This window comes from Wolffia australiana, chromosome 3 (genome assembly GCF_029677425.1).
Source record: "Wolffia australiana isolate 7733 chromosome 3, ASM2967742v1".
Taxonomy (NCBI): Eukaryota; Viridiplantae; Streptophyta; class Magnoliopsida; order Alismatales; family Araceae; genus Wolffia; species Wolffia australiana.
In genome coordinates, this window is record NC_135837.1 from 4,374,703 (window position 1) to 4,390,863 (window position 16,161).

The 16,161-nt window shown below is 41.1% G+C and overlaps 1 protein-coding gene across 1 annotated transcript; it reads left to right on the top strand.

Moving 5' to 3' along the window:
• Positions 1 to 1,205: 1,205 nt before the first annotated feature.
• LOC144700702 (fasciclin-like arabinogalactan protein 10) lies at positions 1,206 to 2,561 on the top strand. Its single transcript, XM_078572173.1, has one exon. It carries the CDS (start codon positions 1,245 to 1,247, stop codon positions 2,454 to 2,456), a length of 1,212 nt encoding a protein of 403 aa, XP_078428299.1. The 5' UTR covers positions 1,206 to 1,244; the 3' UTR covers positions 2,457 to 2,561.
• Positions 2,562 to 16,161: the final 13,600 nt, after the last annotated feature.

The following is a 16,161-nucleotide window of genomic DNA, read 5'->3' on the forward strand; positions in this document are numbered from 1 at the left end:
GGCGTCGGCGGCGGAGACGGCCGGCGTCGGCAGCGGCTGCTGACGTGGATGCCACCATGGAGTCCACCTGGCTGCCACGGTGGCACCACGTCAGCAGTTGACCATGGCTGAAAAAAAAAAAAAGAAGTTGCCAAGTGGCGTCTTCTTATTGGCCCATGCTATTTTTTAGACAAGCATGAAAGTTCATGCTGCCCGGCTGACAAAAACGAAAGTTCATGCTCTTTCGTAGTATTTGCCTTTTTTTCTATTTTTTTTTAATCCGGCCTCGGTCAGGTTTGATCATCGGATCCCGGCAACCGTTCTGCCCTAAAATGTGTGCGATCTTGAGATCTTGCGCAGGAGGAGGTAGAAGAAAAGGAGAAGGAAGACACAGAGAAGAAGAACAGCCTGGGCCGAAGATCATATTTAATCGCTGAATTTGCTCTTTAACAGCATGTTCGTGTTTATACTAATAACTAGCAGTCGTTACATAGTTTGTTACTATGTTTTAATCATTGCCGTGTTATAACGATATATAATGTTATATTAAAACAAACCATGGCCTTTGGATTGTACGTTTCTATATTTACTCCCTTAATCCTAAGGCTATATTAAGTCCGATGTACGTTTACTCATGTCCGTATATGTTTAAACTTATATTTGATTCTAGCCGCTACATTCCATAATGGATATAGGGGCACATGGCTCGATTTTACTACACCACTATTCAAATTAAGTACTATTGGTCCATACCTGTGGATCTGGCGCCACGTACTCTATCGAACTGGCGCTGACGTGTCAAGATTTTTTACTCCCTTATCAAAATGGTGGATCGGCGTTCCCCGGTCCACAATGTCAAACCCCAGATGAAAAAAGTGAGAAGTTACTGCACTTCTCGAAATTCTGAGATCGTTATTTCTGCACTACCCCGTTCATACGTGTTTATGTTCGGCAATAACGCAATAAAGCATAGTTTCGAAAGGTTAATACGCAACATGGTGTTGCTGAGATTACCCATACACCTCCAAGTGTCACGAAGATGCCCCACATACGTGGGTCATAAGAACGAATGTCAACGTCTTGTCAGATTTATTGCAATTTCAAGCCAAGATTTTGTCCATAGAATGTTATCCACAAAGTCGCGTTTCTCCGAGAAGCAGCACGGAAACTACTCGTCGACGCGGAAAAAAGTATTTATTTAAACACACGGGGTGTATATCAACGGGCGTTGGGGCCTTGGAAGATCACCTTCTTCGTCTTCGGCAATGGCGTCTTCCATTTCCTTCGCGCTTCTTCTGCTGGCCGCGCCGCTACTCGCCGGCGCTCAGCCACCGGCGGCGTTGCCGGACCCGGTGGCGATCTTGACGAAAGGGGGAGAGTATAAGACGCTGCTCAGCCTGCTCACGCAGGCCAAGCTCGTCGACCCCATTCGACAGTTCTTGAACAGCTCGAAAGATGGTCTCACGATCTTCGCCCCAACGGACAGCGCCTTTGAGGAGTTGAATAAGATTCTGCCGTTGTCTTCCATCCCGCAGGCGACAGTGACAGCAGTGCTACTTCTTCACGTTTCGCCCAAGTTCTACAACTCGACGACGCTGAAGGCGACGAGCAGCCCCGTGAAAACTCTGGCCGGGAACTTTACGTTGACGGTCCACGGCGGTAACGATCACTTGAATATCTCGGCGGGGGGAGATGCGGCGAAGGTGAACAAGGCGCTATACGAGACGTCTCCTCTCGGCCTGTTTTCTATCGATACCGTGCTGCTTCCATCGTTGCCGGACGCGGCGCCGGGGCCGAGCTCGGCGGGGCCGACAGCTGCACCGGGGCCGAAACCGGCGGGCCCAGCAGCGGCGCCGTTGCCGGACCCGGTTGTGATCTTGACGAAGGCAGGAGATTTTAAGACGCTGTTAGACCTGCTCAAGAAGGCCGACCTCGTCGGGGACATTGGAGAGCAGTTGATGAACTCGAAAGATGGTCTCACGATCTTCGCCCCCACGGACAGCGCATTCGAGAAGGTGAATAAGATTCTGCCGTTGTCTTCGATCGATCCGACGATGGTCAGAGCATTGCTACTACTACACGTTTCGCCCAAGTTCTACAACTCGACGACGTTGAAGGCGACGAGCAGCCCCGTGAAAACTCTGCTCGGCAATTTAACGTTGATGGTCCAGGGCGGTAAAGATAGCTTAAATATTTCGGCGGGGGGAGAAGCGGCGAAGGTGGGCAAGGTGCTGTACGAGACGCCTCCCCTCGGTCTGTTCTCCATTGACACCGTTCTGCTTCCGGCGGCCCCAGCGGCCCCAGCGGCTGCGCCGGCGCCGGCGCCTGGATCGAACTCGGCGGCGCCGGTGACAGCGCCGGGGCCGAAATCGGCAGGGCCGGCGATGGCACCGCGGCCATCACAGGCGAGCTTCCAGGCGAGGGCTGGCTGGGGGGTGCTTCTGATAGCCGCGCTCGGGGTCGTGGGCTTGCTGTGATTTAAGAGATATTTGTTTTCTTTTCTATCATGTTTTCTGTACTTCTCTCTGGAAGACGTCTCAACTCTTCGGTTTTTTAGGTACCGGTGTTTGTGTTTCCTCTTCTATGATCGATTTGGTCTGCGAGTGTGTGTATCTGTTGGAATACTTCTGCGAGTCAGCATGTGTGCTAGGGAGCGAGAGAGGGAGATCGAAAGGGAGAGAAAGAGAGAGAAAGGGAGAGAAAGAGAGAGAGAGAGAGAGAGAGAGAAAGAGAGAGAGAGAGAGAGAGAAAGAGAGACAGAGAGAAAGAAAGAGAGAGAGAGAGAAAAGAGAGAGAGATAGAGAGAGAGAGAGACAGAGAGACAAAGGGCAAGAAAGAGAGAGAGAGAGCGAGAAAGAGAGAGAGACAGAGAGACAGAGAGAGGCAGAGAGCGCGAAAGAGAGAGAGAGAGAGAGAGAGATCGAGATAGAGAGAGAGATAGATAAAGCGAGAGAGAGAGAGAGAGAAAGAGAGAGAAATCGAGAGAGAGAGAGATAGAGAGAGAGAGAGGGAAAGAGAGCGATCAACATACAGAGCGACATAGAGAGACAGAAATAGCGCAATATAGAGAGAGCGAGTGAGAGTGAACGACAGAGATAGAGAGCACGGGAGTGAGAGCGCAATAACACACGACGGAGAGAGAGAGGAGAGAGAAAGAGCAAGAAAAAGGAAAACAAAGCAACTGAAAGGGAGAGCCAAAGAAAGCGCGAGAGAGAGCGAGAGAAAAAGAAAGAGAGGGAAAGTACGTCCGGTCGAGGAAGAATGCCGATGTGATTACAAAGAATGGAGCAAAAGTCAGGCTGAGAGCGACGGCTTTCGTCCGCTCGCGACCTGTTTCCACGTCCCGGTTCACATGTTTGTTCCCGTGGTTCTTAAGGAATCAAAGAATTAGGGGAGCATCTAAGAAGGAAACAAAGATAGTATGAAAACAGACATTATATATATTTGAGTAATATATATAAATAGGTACTTAGATAGTGGAACGACAGAAAGATAGATAGATAGATGGATAGATTGATAGATAGATCGATAGATAGATAGATAGATAGATAGATAGATAGATGGATAGATAGATAGATAGATGGATAGATAGATAGATAGATAGATAGATGTATACTTAATCAAGATATGGATAATAAAAGGAGAGGGAGAGATAAAGACAGTTAGATATATATATATATATATATGTATATTAATATATATAGATATTTGAAGGGGATAGATAGAGAGATATAGAGAGATAGAGAGAGAGAGAGAGAGAGAGAGAGAGAGAGAGAGAGATAAAGAGAGTTGGAAGCAGGGAGAGAGAGAGAGCGTAAGAAATAATAGTGGGGGAGAGAGAGTGATGCAGGATGATAGCATAGTAGACGATAACGGCGGAGCCATACACGGAGGTTGAAGGCGATGGGCTTCAGCGCCTGTGGCTAACCTGCTAACCTAATCACGGGCCCATTCCTACGTTTGACCGGCGCAACACATGGTTACTGGCGATAATCAGCCATCCTTTACCAGTTTTTTAATGATGGTGAATAGCATGATAGAGACAGGGAGAAAGGATTGTAGGAGTGCCCACGAGTTTTCAACATCAGGTAGGGCGGAGGCGACATTTTTGGCATAAACGTGGTCGAGGTCAACGTTTCTTAAGTCGTATCCTTCTGTAAAAAGTTTCATAGGTATCTCTAGAGTTGTGGAGGACATCTATGAAGCTTCCTGAAAAGGAGAACGGGTGGGGGATGGGGTAGAGGCCAAAGTACTGGTAATTGTTTGAGTATTATTGACTAAATCTCTGGCGTATGTTGTCTGGCAGACCTGTGATATTTTGTAGGGAAACATTTGACGAGCCTGATCTGAATGTGAGCAACAGGTGATAACCCAAATGTAAGAATCATTTTCTAACCAGTGGACATTAATATGTATGCCTTCATATAACTGCATGTATTTGACTTACCGAATTCAATTAAGTAGATTTACTTATTTTATTAGTATATTAATAAAAATGGTTACTAAATGAAATGTGAATATATGATACACCTTAATAATAATGATGAGATTAATTAAGATAGACTTAAGAATATATAAATTTCCAGTTTCTATAAATAAGAGCCACAACCTGGGTCATAAGGTTGTTGAAAGGTGTTCTATGCATTCTATAACCCGGAGAGACTCAGAGTTGTTATATTGTGCTGTTACAAAATAATTCCCTTGAGAAGTTTTGGTTTTCTGTCTCAGAGATGAGGACTGCAGTATGTTTTACATCTGTATTTAGTTATTTCATCCTCATTGATCAGCACAATCATTTCTTAATGTTCTATAACCAGATTATTCTACACTCATGGCTTTCAAATATCAAATTCAAGTCATGTAAAGATGGCTTTACTTTCCACCTAAGAGAAAAAAAAAAAAATATATATATATATATAGTTTTATGCTGTTAACCATTAATCGTTGGCTTGGGTAGAATGGCCAGCCACTCCTGGGTCAACTACCCTGGCCGGTCCAAATGGTCACGTCGAGTTCAGCATCCATCTTCCACAATGCCACGCATGCCATGCCACCTGACGAAGACATGTGGGGAGATGATTTTACAAGAACATTGTGGTGACGGTGATGTGACGAAATCTATGTATAAAGTGATGTGACATATGGCCAAGTAGTATTCTCTGTGATGTAGTTGCATGTGATGCTTGAATTATTGACTTTTTAAAAAATCAAGAAAACTTCCGTCTCTTTCTCTCCTTGGAGACAAAGATGTAGAGATAGTTTGGAACAGAGAGATAGAGAATGACAAAGGGAGAGAGAAAGAGACATAGAAAGAACTTGTTTTTACCTACCTGGAAATTCAAAAAAGTTTGCACTTTTTTGAACTATGGTATCCATAAGGTCTGCGCCAGTTATTACTTTCCTTGATGGAGAATGTATATAGTTAAATAATTATTCTATGAAATTACAAAGTTTGAAAATAATTAATACGTTTCTAATTGAAATATGAAAATAATTGACACAATGATATTCCTGACAGTTTAAATAAAGTTGATTTTGCACAAATAGATGCAAAATATTTACTTATAGCTCAGAGTTATCATAAATAGTAAGACTAAAACTTATTAATTAAACTGATTCGATTTGTTCTTTTAATAGTTTGATTTAAGACTTTTCATTTTGAATAGTCAAAGACATGGTTAAAGTTTTTCTAGTCTAAACACATTATGTTTTCTTATTTCAATACCTTTAGCGAAGAAATATGTGGTTCAATAATGTATGATGTGAGTGAGTATGTGATGAACTTCATGGGGATCTTCCAAACAAGTTAATCTTGTTTTAATCCTTGTTTTCTTTCCAGGAAGATTGGTCGCACGATAATATCTAAAAGTGTTGGACAGGATCCATTTCTATGAGCTACATAAAAGTTTACTATCCCGAAAGTATGCCTTGTAGTGTTTCATTGTTTCTCTATGATTGGATAGCTTTTTCTTTATCTTCCTACATATGCTCCCTGATAAAAAGATAGGTGTAAAACTTTCTAATCATATTCTTAAAGTGTGTCAATAGTGTGTTGATAAAATCAATGACTTCAATGGTCATCAATGTTTTGATCTTTATTGACAAATTGTTGGCTTCACTAAATGGTTGCATGGTCACTATTGTCTTAAAAAAAACACACTCTTCTGTTAGAGAAGACAAAGCATCATGAAATTTTATGTAACAGCTACATGTTGATAAATGCAGCTAGTTGTTTTACATACATGCAGAACCCATACTCTATCCCTAGTTACTATTTTATTTTTAAAAAACCTAAACTTAGAACATGGTATTTACTTAGTTGAGTTTCCTCAATATATGAATTAGAAAATATTATTGATTGAAATTGGTCTTCCATTTACAATCAAAGCTCTCTACAGCTTTCATACTTGATCTAGCAGCAATGAAATTATGTTACTGCTATATCCACCAGAAGATATAATGATAGATTATATCAAGGTGAAACACCCTTTACCCATTGAGTTTTATTTTCGTATACCTTTATTATGTTGTGCACTTATTCAAGAAGTTTATGTAGAGCCTCTGTCAGTGTCGCAGAGTATAAGACGGCCACAAGGGCAGTAAAGAAACAAGTCGATGTATCATTCCATACTTGTGATTTTTAGACAGCAACAAAGGTTAATATGCCAATAAATAAGAATCTTAAATTAACTATTTTATTGAACTTAATGATTCGATATCATGTCATCCATTTGATCCACGTGGAGAAAAAAAACCAACCTTTGGAAGATTTTATAACTGATTTCTAGATAAACCGTTTTTATAAACTTTGATGGAGTTGAAGCTGAAAAATCGGTCCATTCACCCTCATTAATATAATAAGTGGAGTCTATGAAACTAGCTCTGTAGTTAAGTATCTGGGAGAAAAAACAAGCTAAATCACTACTGGGGTAAATATGAACATTTTCAGGAAAGTGATTATCCCGTTAACTCAAGGAAATAACTAAAACTTCTTTTATATTAGCCATAAAATAGACTGGAACAGAATCTTTTGTTCCTAGTGTACACAATGACGAGTTAGTACATGCATTTGTTTCAGTATTTTTGGAAAAAACTTATAGGCACTTTTGGACACAGCTTGCTGAGGAAGCTTGTGATGAAGAATCACAGCAATTGAAACAATGGCATAGAACAATCACTAAAAAATGAATATGTCACATGGAGATAGAGTTTCCCAGTGGATCAAAAGATGGGTTCTGGACATCATATCGAGTCTAAATTATTTCTAGACTGCACCTCGAACTATATCCAGATACAAAGCTTAGTTCTTGATGAACTAAATATCTATAACGGCTTACATTATTTAGCATCAATTGACTATAAAAATATCTTTTGTCTAGTAATTCGATGAAGGATAGATGTTTCAAGACCTATGGTAGAAAGGTTTCTAAGTGCCCATCATAATCATTTCCATCACCCACAAAGAATAAGTTAGTAGGGCAGGTCTATCGTTATATTCGTTTCCACCATAGGACTTTCTCATTTCCTTTACCCCTTCTCAACATATCTTAGGGTATGCAAGGAACCAAACGTAGCCGTGTCATCTTCTTTAGACACCCCAACATCAAAAGATGTATCATCTGGTCAACTATTCGACTACAATAAAGAGTCCATGTTGGGTTGGAATTTTTTCAAGAATGCAAGAGCCACCATTGCTATAAATGGTGAAACTGGCCATCCAAAGATGCAAGGAGAAAACATCTTTCATTTAATGCACTGACTACCTTTTAAATTATCAAATGGAATGCTTTACTAAAAGGATCAGAGAAAATATAAAGATATTTGAAACATAATGGATGAATTTCAAATGGTCACATAAACATCAAAAAGTAATATCTCATCATTTGAAAAGGAACCTTTTTATTAGGGAATAACAATTTTGGTCTTGGTATCGATTTTTTTAATAACCTAAACGTATACCTCACCTTTTGTATGGTACAGAGGGTAAAAGATTGGTTTCAGTTTCATGAGCTTGTAAGTTTGTTCATAGGTACATATAAATAATTGTAGTTCACCTGCATTAGGGATAGGGTTCCTCATTTATTTATTGAGCTTCTGTTAAATTGGAGAAAACAAAAGTCAGCCCTTACATAAAAATATTAATCAAAATAACTTTTGTATGATATCATTATGTTTGTGTCATACATGTACAAAAGAATTGAACAAAAATTATTTCTGCATATTCTAAATATCATATTTTCATTTTTATTTATTTTTGGATTTTTATATTTGTAGTTATCTATTTGTGTATGAGCAATTTTCTGTATTTATGGATTTGTGTATCCATTTGTTTCTGTATTTTATGTTTTGTGTGTTTTCTTAGTTCTATATTCGTGTATTTTTCTGTTTGTGAATATAATTTTGAATTTACGTGTTTTCATATATATTCAGATGTCCCAGCTTCAAGCCCAAGCTTGTGAAGTTTTAAATGCCCCCCTCAGTTTTGGTCAAGTTTTTGGTTTGATTTGCTTGTGGTACCAAATCTGGTACCAATTCAAATGTTATCGATTGGTCTGATTTTACCAAAGTTTGTTAAAAAGGTGTTACCCTACTACAATGCTCCATGTCTGCCTCTCAATGGAACAATATTTCTGTTTTTCATCCTCTCTTTTGAGGGCGTCCGATCAGTTAGCAGTAATCCGAATCCAATAATCATGAGACAAGAAGAAAGAACACTGTCCCAGGCCTTAACTAGTATGACCATGAGGTGAATATGTTCAATCAAATTTTGACCATTTCATTCACTTTTATAGCCAGGTTATCAAATTATCAAAGGTACACCTAACATAGAGTTTCCGATGCCACAACCCATGCCCAGAAATTCATCTTACGATTAATGTAATGCACAAAAACATCACTGCATGCCCACACACACCTATGCCACTAGAAGGCCTCCACAAACCATTTATCAGCTCCAAATACTGGTGGCACATACACATGCCACTGTCAGATCACACAATTAGGTTGACTCAATAGCTATCTAATAGATCCAGCGAGATGCAAAATGAACTAAATCAAACCCTTTCATAAAAATTACTTTCAACGAGTTTCTAATTCATTTTAAATGTAAGTATTCTATGAAATTCATATGTATTTCTTAACGCTAATATAAATACAATCCAATCATATTTAATGGATGTTTTACACCTAATATGTTACATTTGGCTTAAACAAAAATCTGAAACAAGAAAGACATTAATGTTTTAAATAATCTGATATGTACATATAAATTTCACGAATTTAATGATTTTCATGTGGCTGAAACCTTTCTTTTTGATTTTTTTTATTAAATATATTTTTGTATACATTACTTTTCCTACTGATTTCTGGGTTATCATATATCCAAGCTAACATTCATTGAAATAGAGTAATATCATGTGACATTTGGCTATTCATATCATCAAGTATGTATAGCTTCATATGTCTTGAACAATGGAATTTACACATGAAGTAGATGCATTTTACAATAATTATCTTCGTGCATATACATATAATGATTGCTAGCCTTTACTCATCTAGTCCATGAGCCAGATTATCTATTTAGGACTCATATATGTTTTGACACCAGTTAAATATCAAGTTCAATATAATTTTTTACCCAATGCAATCTGTTCTACATTAAATACATATATCTCATTGGGTTTATTCATGCTTGTTCCATTAAGTTTGTATTCAAAATATGTACTCAAATCATTGAACCTTTTGTGTGGGCACGAACTTATCTGACAAGGAACCTCGCTACCTTAGAAACTATATGGTACTAGTATTGCTGAATAGGGCTTTGGTGGTTGGCTCCCCTTTCATCAAGTCACCCATTTCCTTGGCATTTGGGAACTGGGCAGACATCTGCTCCCATAAATGATCTTACAACTTTGTGGAAACCACTGTTTTTGGTACAAAACCGCCAAAGTCTGGTCATTATTACTCATTTTTTAGGAGGCACGTTTCTCCCTCAACCACGTGGCTTTTTTCAAATTTTTATTGATAAAGTTTAAATATTGAATAATAACATCAATTTTTTGGAGCATTTTGGAAAAAACTATTATCATCAATTAATGAAGCCTATTTATAGACTCATATGGTGGGAAACTACGGTGAATGATTTAAATGAAAGAATGAAAAATGATACACATAAAAGTTTCAAATTAACTGTAACACCCCTGCTTTAATTTCTATTTATGTCTCGTTTAATTTTGTTTACCTTCTCTAATGTAAATATATAAATAATAATATAGAAATATATAAATAGCTGTCCAATGTTTGAAATTATAAATAATATTCAGTCCATATTTTTCTGTCCACTTCCCACTCTCCTTATTAATATTGTACAAAGAAAATCAAGACTAAAACCATGCCACCTAAAGAAAAAGCAGGCCCATTCACACATAATATCTGGACCGACATGATATTTTGTCATAAAATTTGGTGTAGGATTATATTAGTGCCCAATTGAGATTGTTCTGTAAACAACCTGTGATCAGAACATTATCTGCTAAAAAAATGTTCCATATAAATATTTGAACCTCTCTTAAACACTGATAACAGATAATGTTTTCTTGCTATTTACATGTTTCACCGTATTAAAGGATTATAATGTCATTTGATAAAGCATAAATGCTTATCCTTATTTTTATATTTCTATTGGTGAAGTTGATCAACTTTTAGGTAGTTTATGGGAATTTTTGCACCATAGTTGAAATAAAATGTTTTTTACTCGGAATATGATTAATTTAACTTTCTAACATCAAAACTCTTAAATATAATATTTTTTAGAAATCAAGAAAAATAATTTTAATGAATAATAAATAATTTTTTACAAATTTAGTAACGTGCTTGGGTATAATATTATTGTCTTCCAATCACCGCTATCTGTAATGATTGGTGTATCTAACCAGTACTAGAGGGATACTATGGTATTGCAAGTTGTCTTGATGAGACCCACTCAAATTTAACAGACTTCTATTTTTTTGCATATCATATGTGGTCCCAAGAAGAAACCAATTAAATTTGCAGTAAATGCTGATGCATGTATAGAGGATGAGTGATTGAATTATTAATTTATTCCAATTTTTTATGTTCTATTGGATAGATCTAGAATTACGATGGATCCTCGTGTCATGGGAAAAATGCCTTCATAAGTAGCATTTAATAGAAACTGAACGATCAAAGAATAGTTGTTTTGTGATTTTAAGCACATTTTTACTAACTTTGATGTTGGATTAGGGTGTGATAGTTGAGAAAAACCTAACTCACCCTGGGAGCATAAAGTGGATGAGGAACTATACGTACAAGGTAATTGATGACAGACAGCTTCCATGTGTGAACTTGGTTCATACTCCTTCCTATCTACTAGAGCACAACCTGTAGAATATGCATCGAAATGGTTGGAGGTGCAATATATCGATTGGATCAAGTTAATCCCACAGTAATTAATCAATATGATGATATAAATAATTAAATTTTGAAGGCAAATGAAGTTTATCAGGCTACTGGAGTCTTTAATAAGACAAGTACATACCTTGAGGGGCCCATGCAAATGACATTTTGGACATTGAAATATAGACATAAACTTTTTAGGTTATCTAAATACTGGCTCAGCATAAATAGGGAAAGGGCTTGCATGAAATTCACATATGCTGAAATTGTTTCGCGTTATACCCCTTCTTCTCCCTTGTCCCATAAGCTCATCTCCATCCTTGATGCAATCAGGACTGTTTATTGGCGATGATGAAGCATGAAAAAGCTCATCGTAGTGGAGGAGCAGATTTGATGTTCCATATAATATGTTGAAACATATTGAAGCTGCATGATTGAGAATTTTCACAAGTCTCACTTGAGGATCCAAGGAATCACAGATGTGATCATGCCCAAGTGATTGGTTCCATGGTTTTAACAATGCCATCTCAATTACGTTCAAAGTCTTTTGCAGCAAATCATTCTAAGTTTCCATCCAAATCATGGTCCTGGAAACAAAAAAGATATACATTTATGCTCCTCTTCAATTCCATATTTCCCTCATTAGTACATCCCATCCTGTAACTACCAATGCATCTTTACATCTAATCTTTAATTTACCACGGACCCTGAATTACCCATTTCATTATCTTCTCCAGTTATCCATCTGCTGCTTTATCTTCACCTATTTCGAAATTTACTTACATACCTCTTTCATCCTGAGTTCATGTACTTACATCCTCATACTTGTCCTTCTTGTTAGTACTAATATTGTTTTTATTAAATAGTAACTATTTCCCTCTCACCTCATCTTTTTTCTTATTTCACTATATTGTATTCCATATATAATCCTTCTAACTCCTTTGTAATCATTATCAAAATGATATAATTAAATGACAATTTCGATTCTATCAATATGAATATACATGTAACCTTGTGAAGGCATTTAGTATATATCTATGTTAGGGGGGTAAAGGTATAGCTGAGCTGCTATCAGAAATACCAGTGTCGAAGTAAATTCATTGTGAAGAATATGACAATAGAAACAAAATTCAAATTCAAATTTTCATATATGTATGATCTGTTTTATTCATAAATTGGAAAACATTAACAACTTCATTTGCACAATTGGCATGAGTCAGTCAATGATATACGGCTTCGGGTAATTAATGATGCAGGGGACAGGTTATCGCGAAGGCTCCTATGTGCACGTGCAAATGACCTGATCAGCACGAAGCGCGACCATTGCCAGCGGCTACCACGGCCTCGCCACACGTCGCCGCAAGCTACCCCAACTCAACGCAACCGAGTTATTCTGACCTGGAGAATTGATGGCGCATGCCATCAAGGATCACATATGACGTCGTTTGTGCCGCCAGCCACCGTCGTCAAAAGCCGACTGAAGAGATGCTCAATTATCCAGTTTTGATTTTTTTCGTTTTTCCTAGTCGTGTCTCGTGTTTTCTTCGTAGTCGTCTTGTTTTTGTCACAGTGCGATGTGTCCCATGTCCGTGTATTATCTTCGTGGGAAAGGGGCCTCCCTTCCCCACCTTTTCCTATTTCATTTTAGTTTAATTCCCATCAATGTGTAATGGGGGGCCCATTCTATAAGGCCCCCTAATGGACCCTAATGGATCAGTCCTTCCCCCCCCCCTCTTGTTGACCCACTTAGGGGGCCCAATTCATCTTCCCCATTTATAAGAGAAGAAGGGGCGCCCTAGGTGCTTAGACCACGAAGACATTTGTGTAAGAGTTGTTTCGTTCTTTTTTCCGGTCTCACCCCTTTGAGAGAATAAAGGGGCACACAAGAGAGAAGGAAGAGGAGCGGAGTACTAAAGATGGGAGGAAACTTGACCAATTCGCACCTGCGCCATCGACGTCGCTGGTCCCTATCCGCGCGAGCCAGAGCCACAAGTGCAATGTTTGATTCTTTTTGCCCCCCACCCTCCATCTGTTGAAAAATTCCAGCTAATGCTTTGCGCGTGAGAAGAACAGGGCAAGTGCGTCTGTCGGGTACACGATCGAAGAGCGATCAGAAGAACCTCCTACGGTGTGAAGAGGGCTCTTCCGTTGAGCCTCCTACCCCAACATCAAAAGGTCAGACACATCATGGGAAGACCGCTACAGCCATTTCATGGTGTAGAGTGTATAAGACAGGCTTCTTTCTGCCAAGCACACCACTCTAGCAGCGCCCACCCACAATCCTGCGCAGGGTGTACCCCTCAACGCCACCCCATTTGGTGTACCAGAGCTATAACCACGGTGTCGCGTGCTACTGCTCACATTTGTCATCAGGCCTAGCCACACTACAGACACTGGATGCACCGGCATCATTAGGTCAGATGTTTGAGTATCCCTCAACTGCCCTTCTGTTTTCACTCCATCTCCCTTCCCCTCAGGCCACCTTCACCTAGAGCTCGTACACATCAACGCGAGCCGAGTCGCCGTTCAGCTCTTTGGCGCCTCTCTGCGACATCCACTCTGTCCACCACTGATTGTCAACAAGGACTGCATCACGAGCCACGCCTACAATGGATGCCGTCCTCTCCCATTTCTCATTTATTTATTTCTTGTTGTATAATTTTGTCTTGACTCCACCGCGCTCATGCTAGGTAGGTGAGGGAGGAATATTTGCAAGTACAACAAATTGAGTGTCTTGTCGATACGGACGAGATCGTCTGTTACATGCAAGCCGTACAGATAGATTCCGTTTGGCCATAGACGCCTTCGTCGCTCTGACGAGGTTTGAGAGGCCACCGTCACCGTCAGCAGCGACCCCGTCCAAGCTTGGACTTCGGTGCCTCCCTCGAGTTAGAGCCTGCAAGTACGACACGTAGGGCATGCATTTTGTTACGTCGTAGTCACATAACACATTAGGGTTTCATCTGTCGAACGACAACACCATTGACATTCGAAACCATCATCATTTATTGGTGCCGAGCCATCATACTCAGTGCTCACCGGACGACGTCCCCAACGACGTCCGACATCACGACCTGAGGTCAGATGTCGTCTAGGACGTCATCTGGTCAGCATCGATTATGATAGCTCCGTACCAATAATAGATGGTGGTATCGAACGTCGACGGTGTCATTGCCCAAGGGGGTGTCGTATGTGCAACTATGGTGCAATGTGTGATGCGCGTAGGTGTCATATGTGCAAGTGCCGACTAGCAAGAGATGCCAACTAGCCCGTGTGCAAACAAACCGATGATGACTCGTAGGTCCTCCATGAATTGACACCGCATCCGACACTCCTCGAATGCCTCTATGTATTCCATCAAGGTGAGTTGACCTTGCCTAAGGTCGAGTCAGGTGAGGAGGAGTAGAAACATTTGATACTGCCAAGGAACGTACTTGCTCCTCAAGTTTTGTGCCATTTTGGGTCAAGATGTGATGGGCCGTCCTTGTGGATCGGCGATGACACAGTCGTTCTCCTAGAAGATCTTGGCCTGTCTGCCAAGTCTCATCTCTATATTCTCGACGCACAAGTCCTAGTCCATGCGGTACCACTGTAAGTAGGAGTTCATGCTCGACTCTCAGTCGATGAATTGCTTGGGCTTGCTCGACCCCTCAAAAATGGCAACGTCAGCATGCATGCTCTTCTGGATACGAGCGTTGTGCTCTTCTCATCGGCGTTCATCGTCGTCTAGGCACCGTTCAAGCGTAGGGTAGTCCACTTGATGTGGGTCGATGCGTCGCCGAGGTGGGGTCGGTCCCTGGTCGTGGTCATCCCAGCGTCGGGTATGATCGTCGTGTGGTGCGCGGATATCAGGCATCGTGCAAGGCGGGTATCGGGGCCCCTCAAAAGGTTCCTCACACTGGTGGTGATGGGGCCGAGCGTTGTCGTCATGGTGGGCCAGTGGTTTGGCATCGTGTCTACAATCATGCGCCCACACGTGGTCATCACGACGGGCCGGTAGGTTGGCATCGTACTCACAATCATAATGCCAGACAAAGTCGTCCCAACGGGCCTGTTGGTCGGCCTCATATCTTTGACCATGGTACCAGAATCGTTCGTCTTGGTGGGCCGATAGGTCAGCCGCAAAATCACGGTCATCGTGCTGGACATAGTCGTCTCGACGGGCCGATAAGTTGGCCTCGGGTCTTGGGTCATAGGGTCGGACGTGTTCGTCTTGGCGGATCGGTTAGTCAGACTCGTTCTCATGGTTAGAGTCGTCCCGTGGGTATCGTCTATCCCAAGCACGAACATCCTGTGGGTCTAGTGCGAGGTGTCAGGCGGGGCACCGATCTCAAAGCTCCTCGTCTAGCCTCTGATCGTGCTCCACATATTCCTTGTCGTTATTGGGGTTCCTTGGACGTTCTTGGTGTCGTGCGACCGCGGTGGGTTGCGGGCTCGCTCTAAAGTCAAGGGCACTGGTACGGCGTTGGGTACTAGAGGTGGTGGGCATGTGAGCATCTGCTGCACGTGCTCAGTGATGGCGGCCATGATGCGGTGATATGCCCCTCACTCCTCGAACGGGTCCTCTTGGGGTCGGTGCTGTTGGCACAGTCTTCCTCGATCGTGTCATGTTCCTCGGCCGCGTGCGGCGGCCTTCTGGGATGTAGCCTCATCAACGGGGGCCTTCTCATGTGGACGATGACTTATCATCGCCCTATGCTCGTTGTCTCTAGGTAACGAGACACCGAGTGACCACAGGGAGCTATGTGGGGACTACCGTTGACCTCG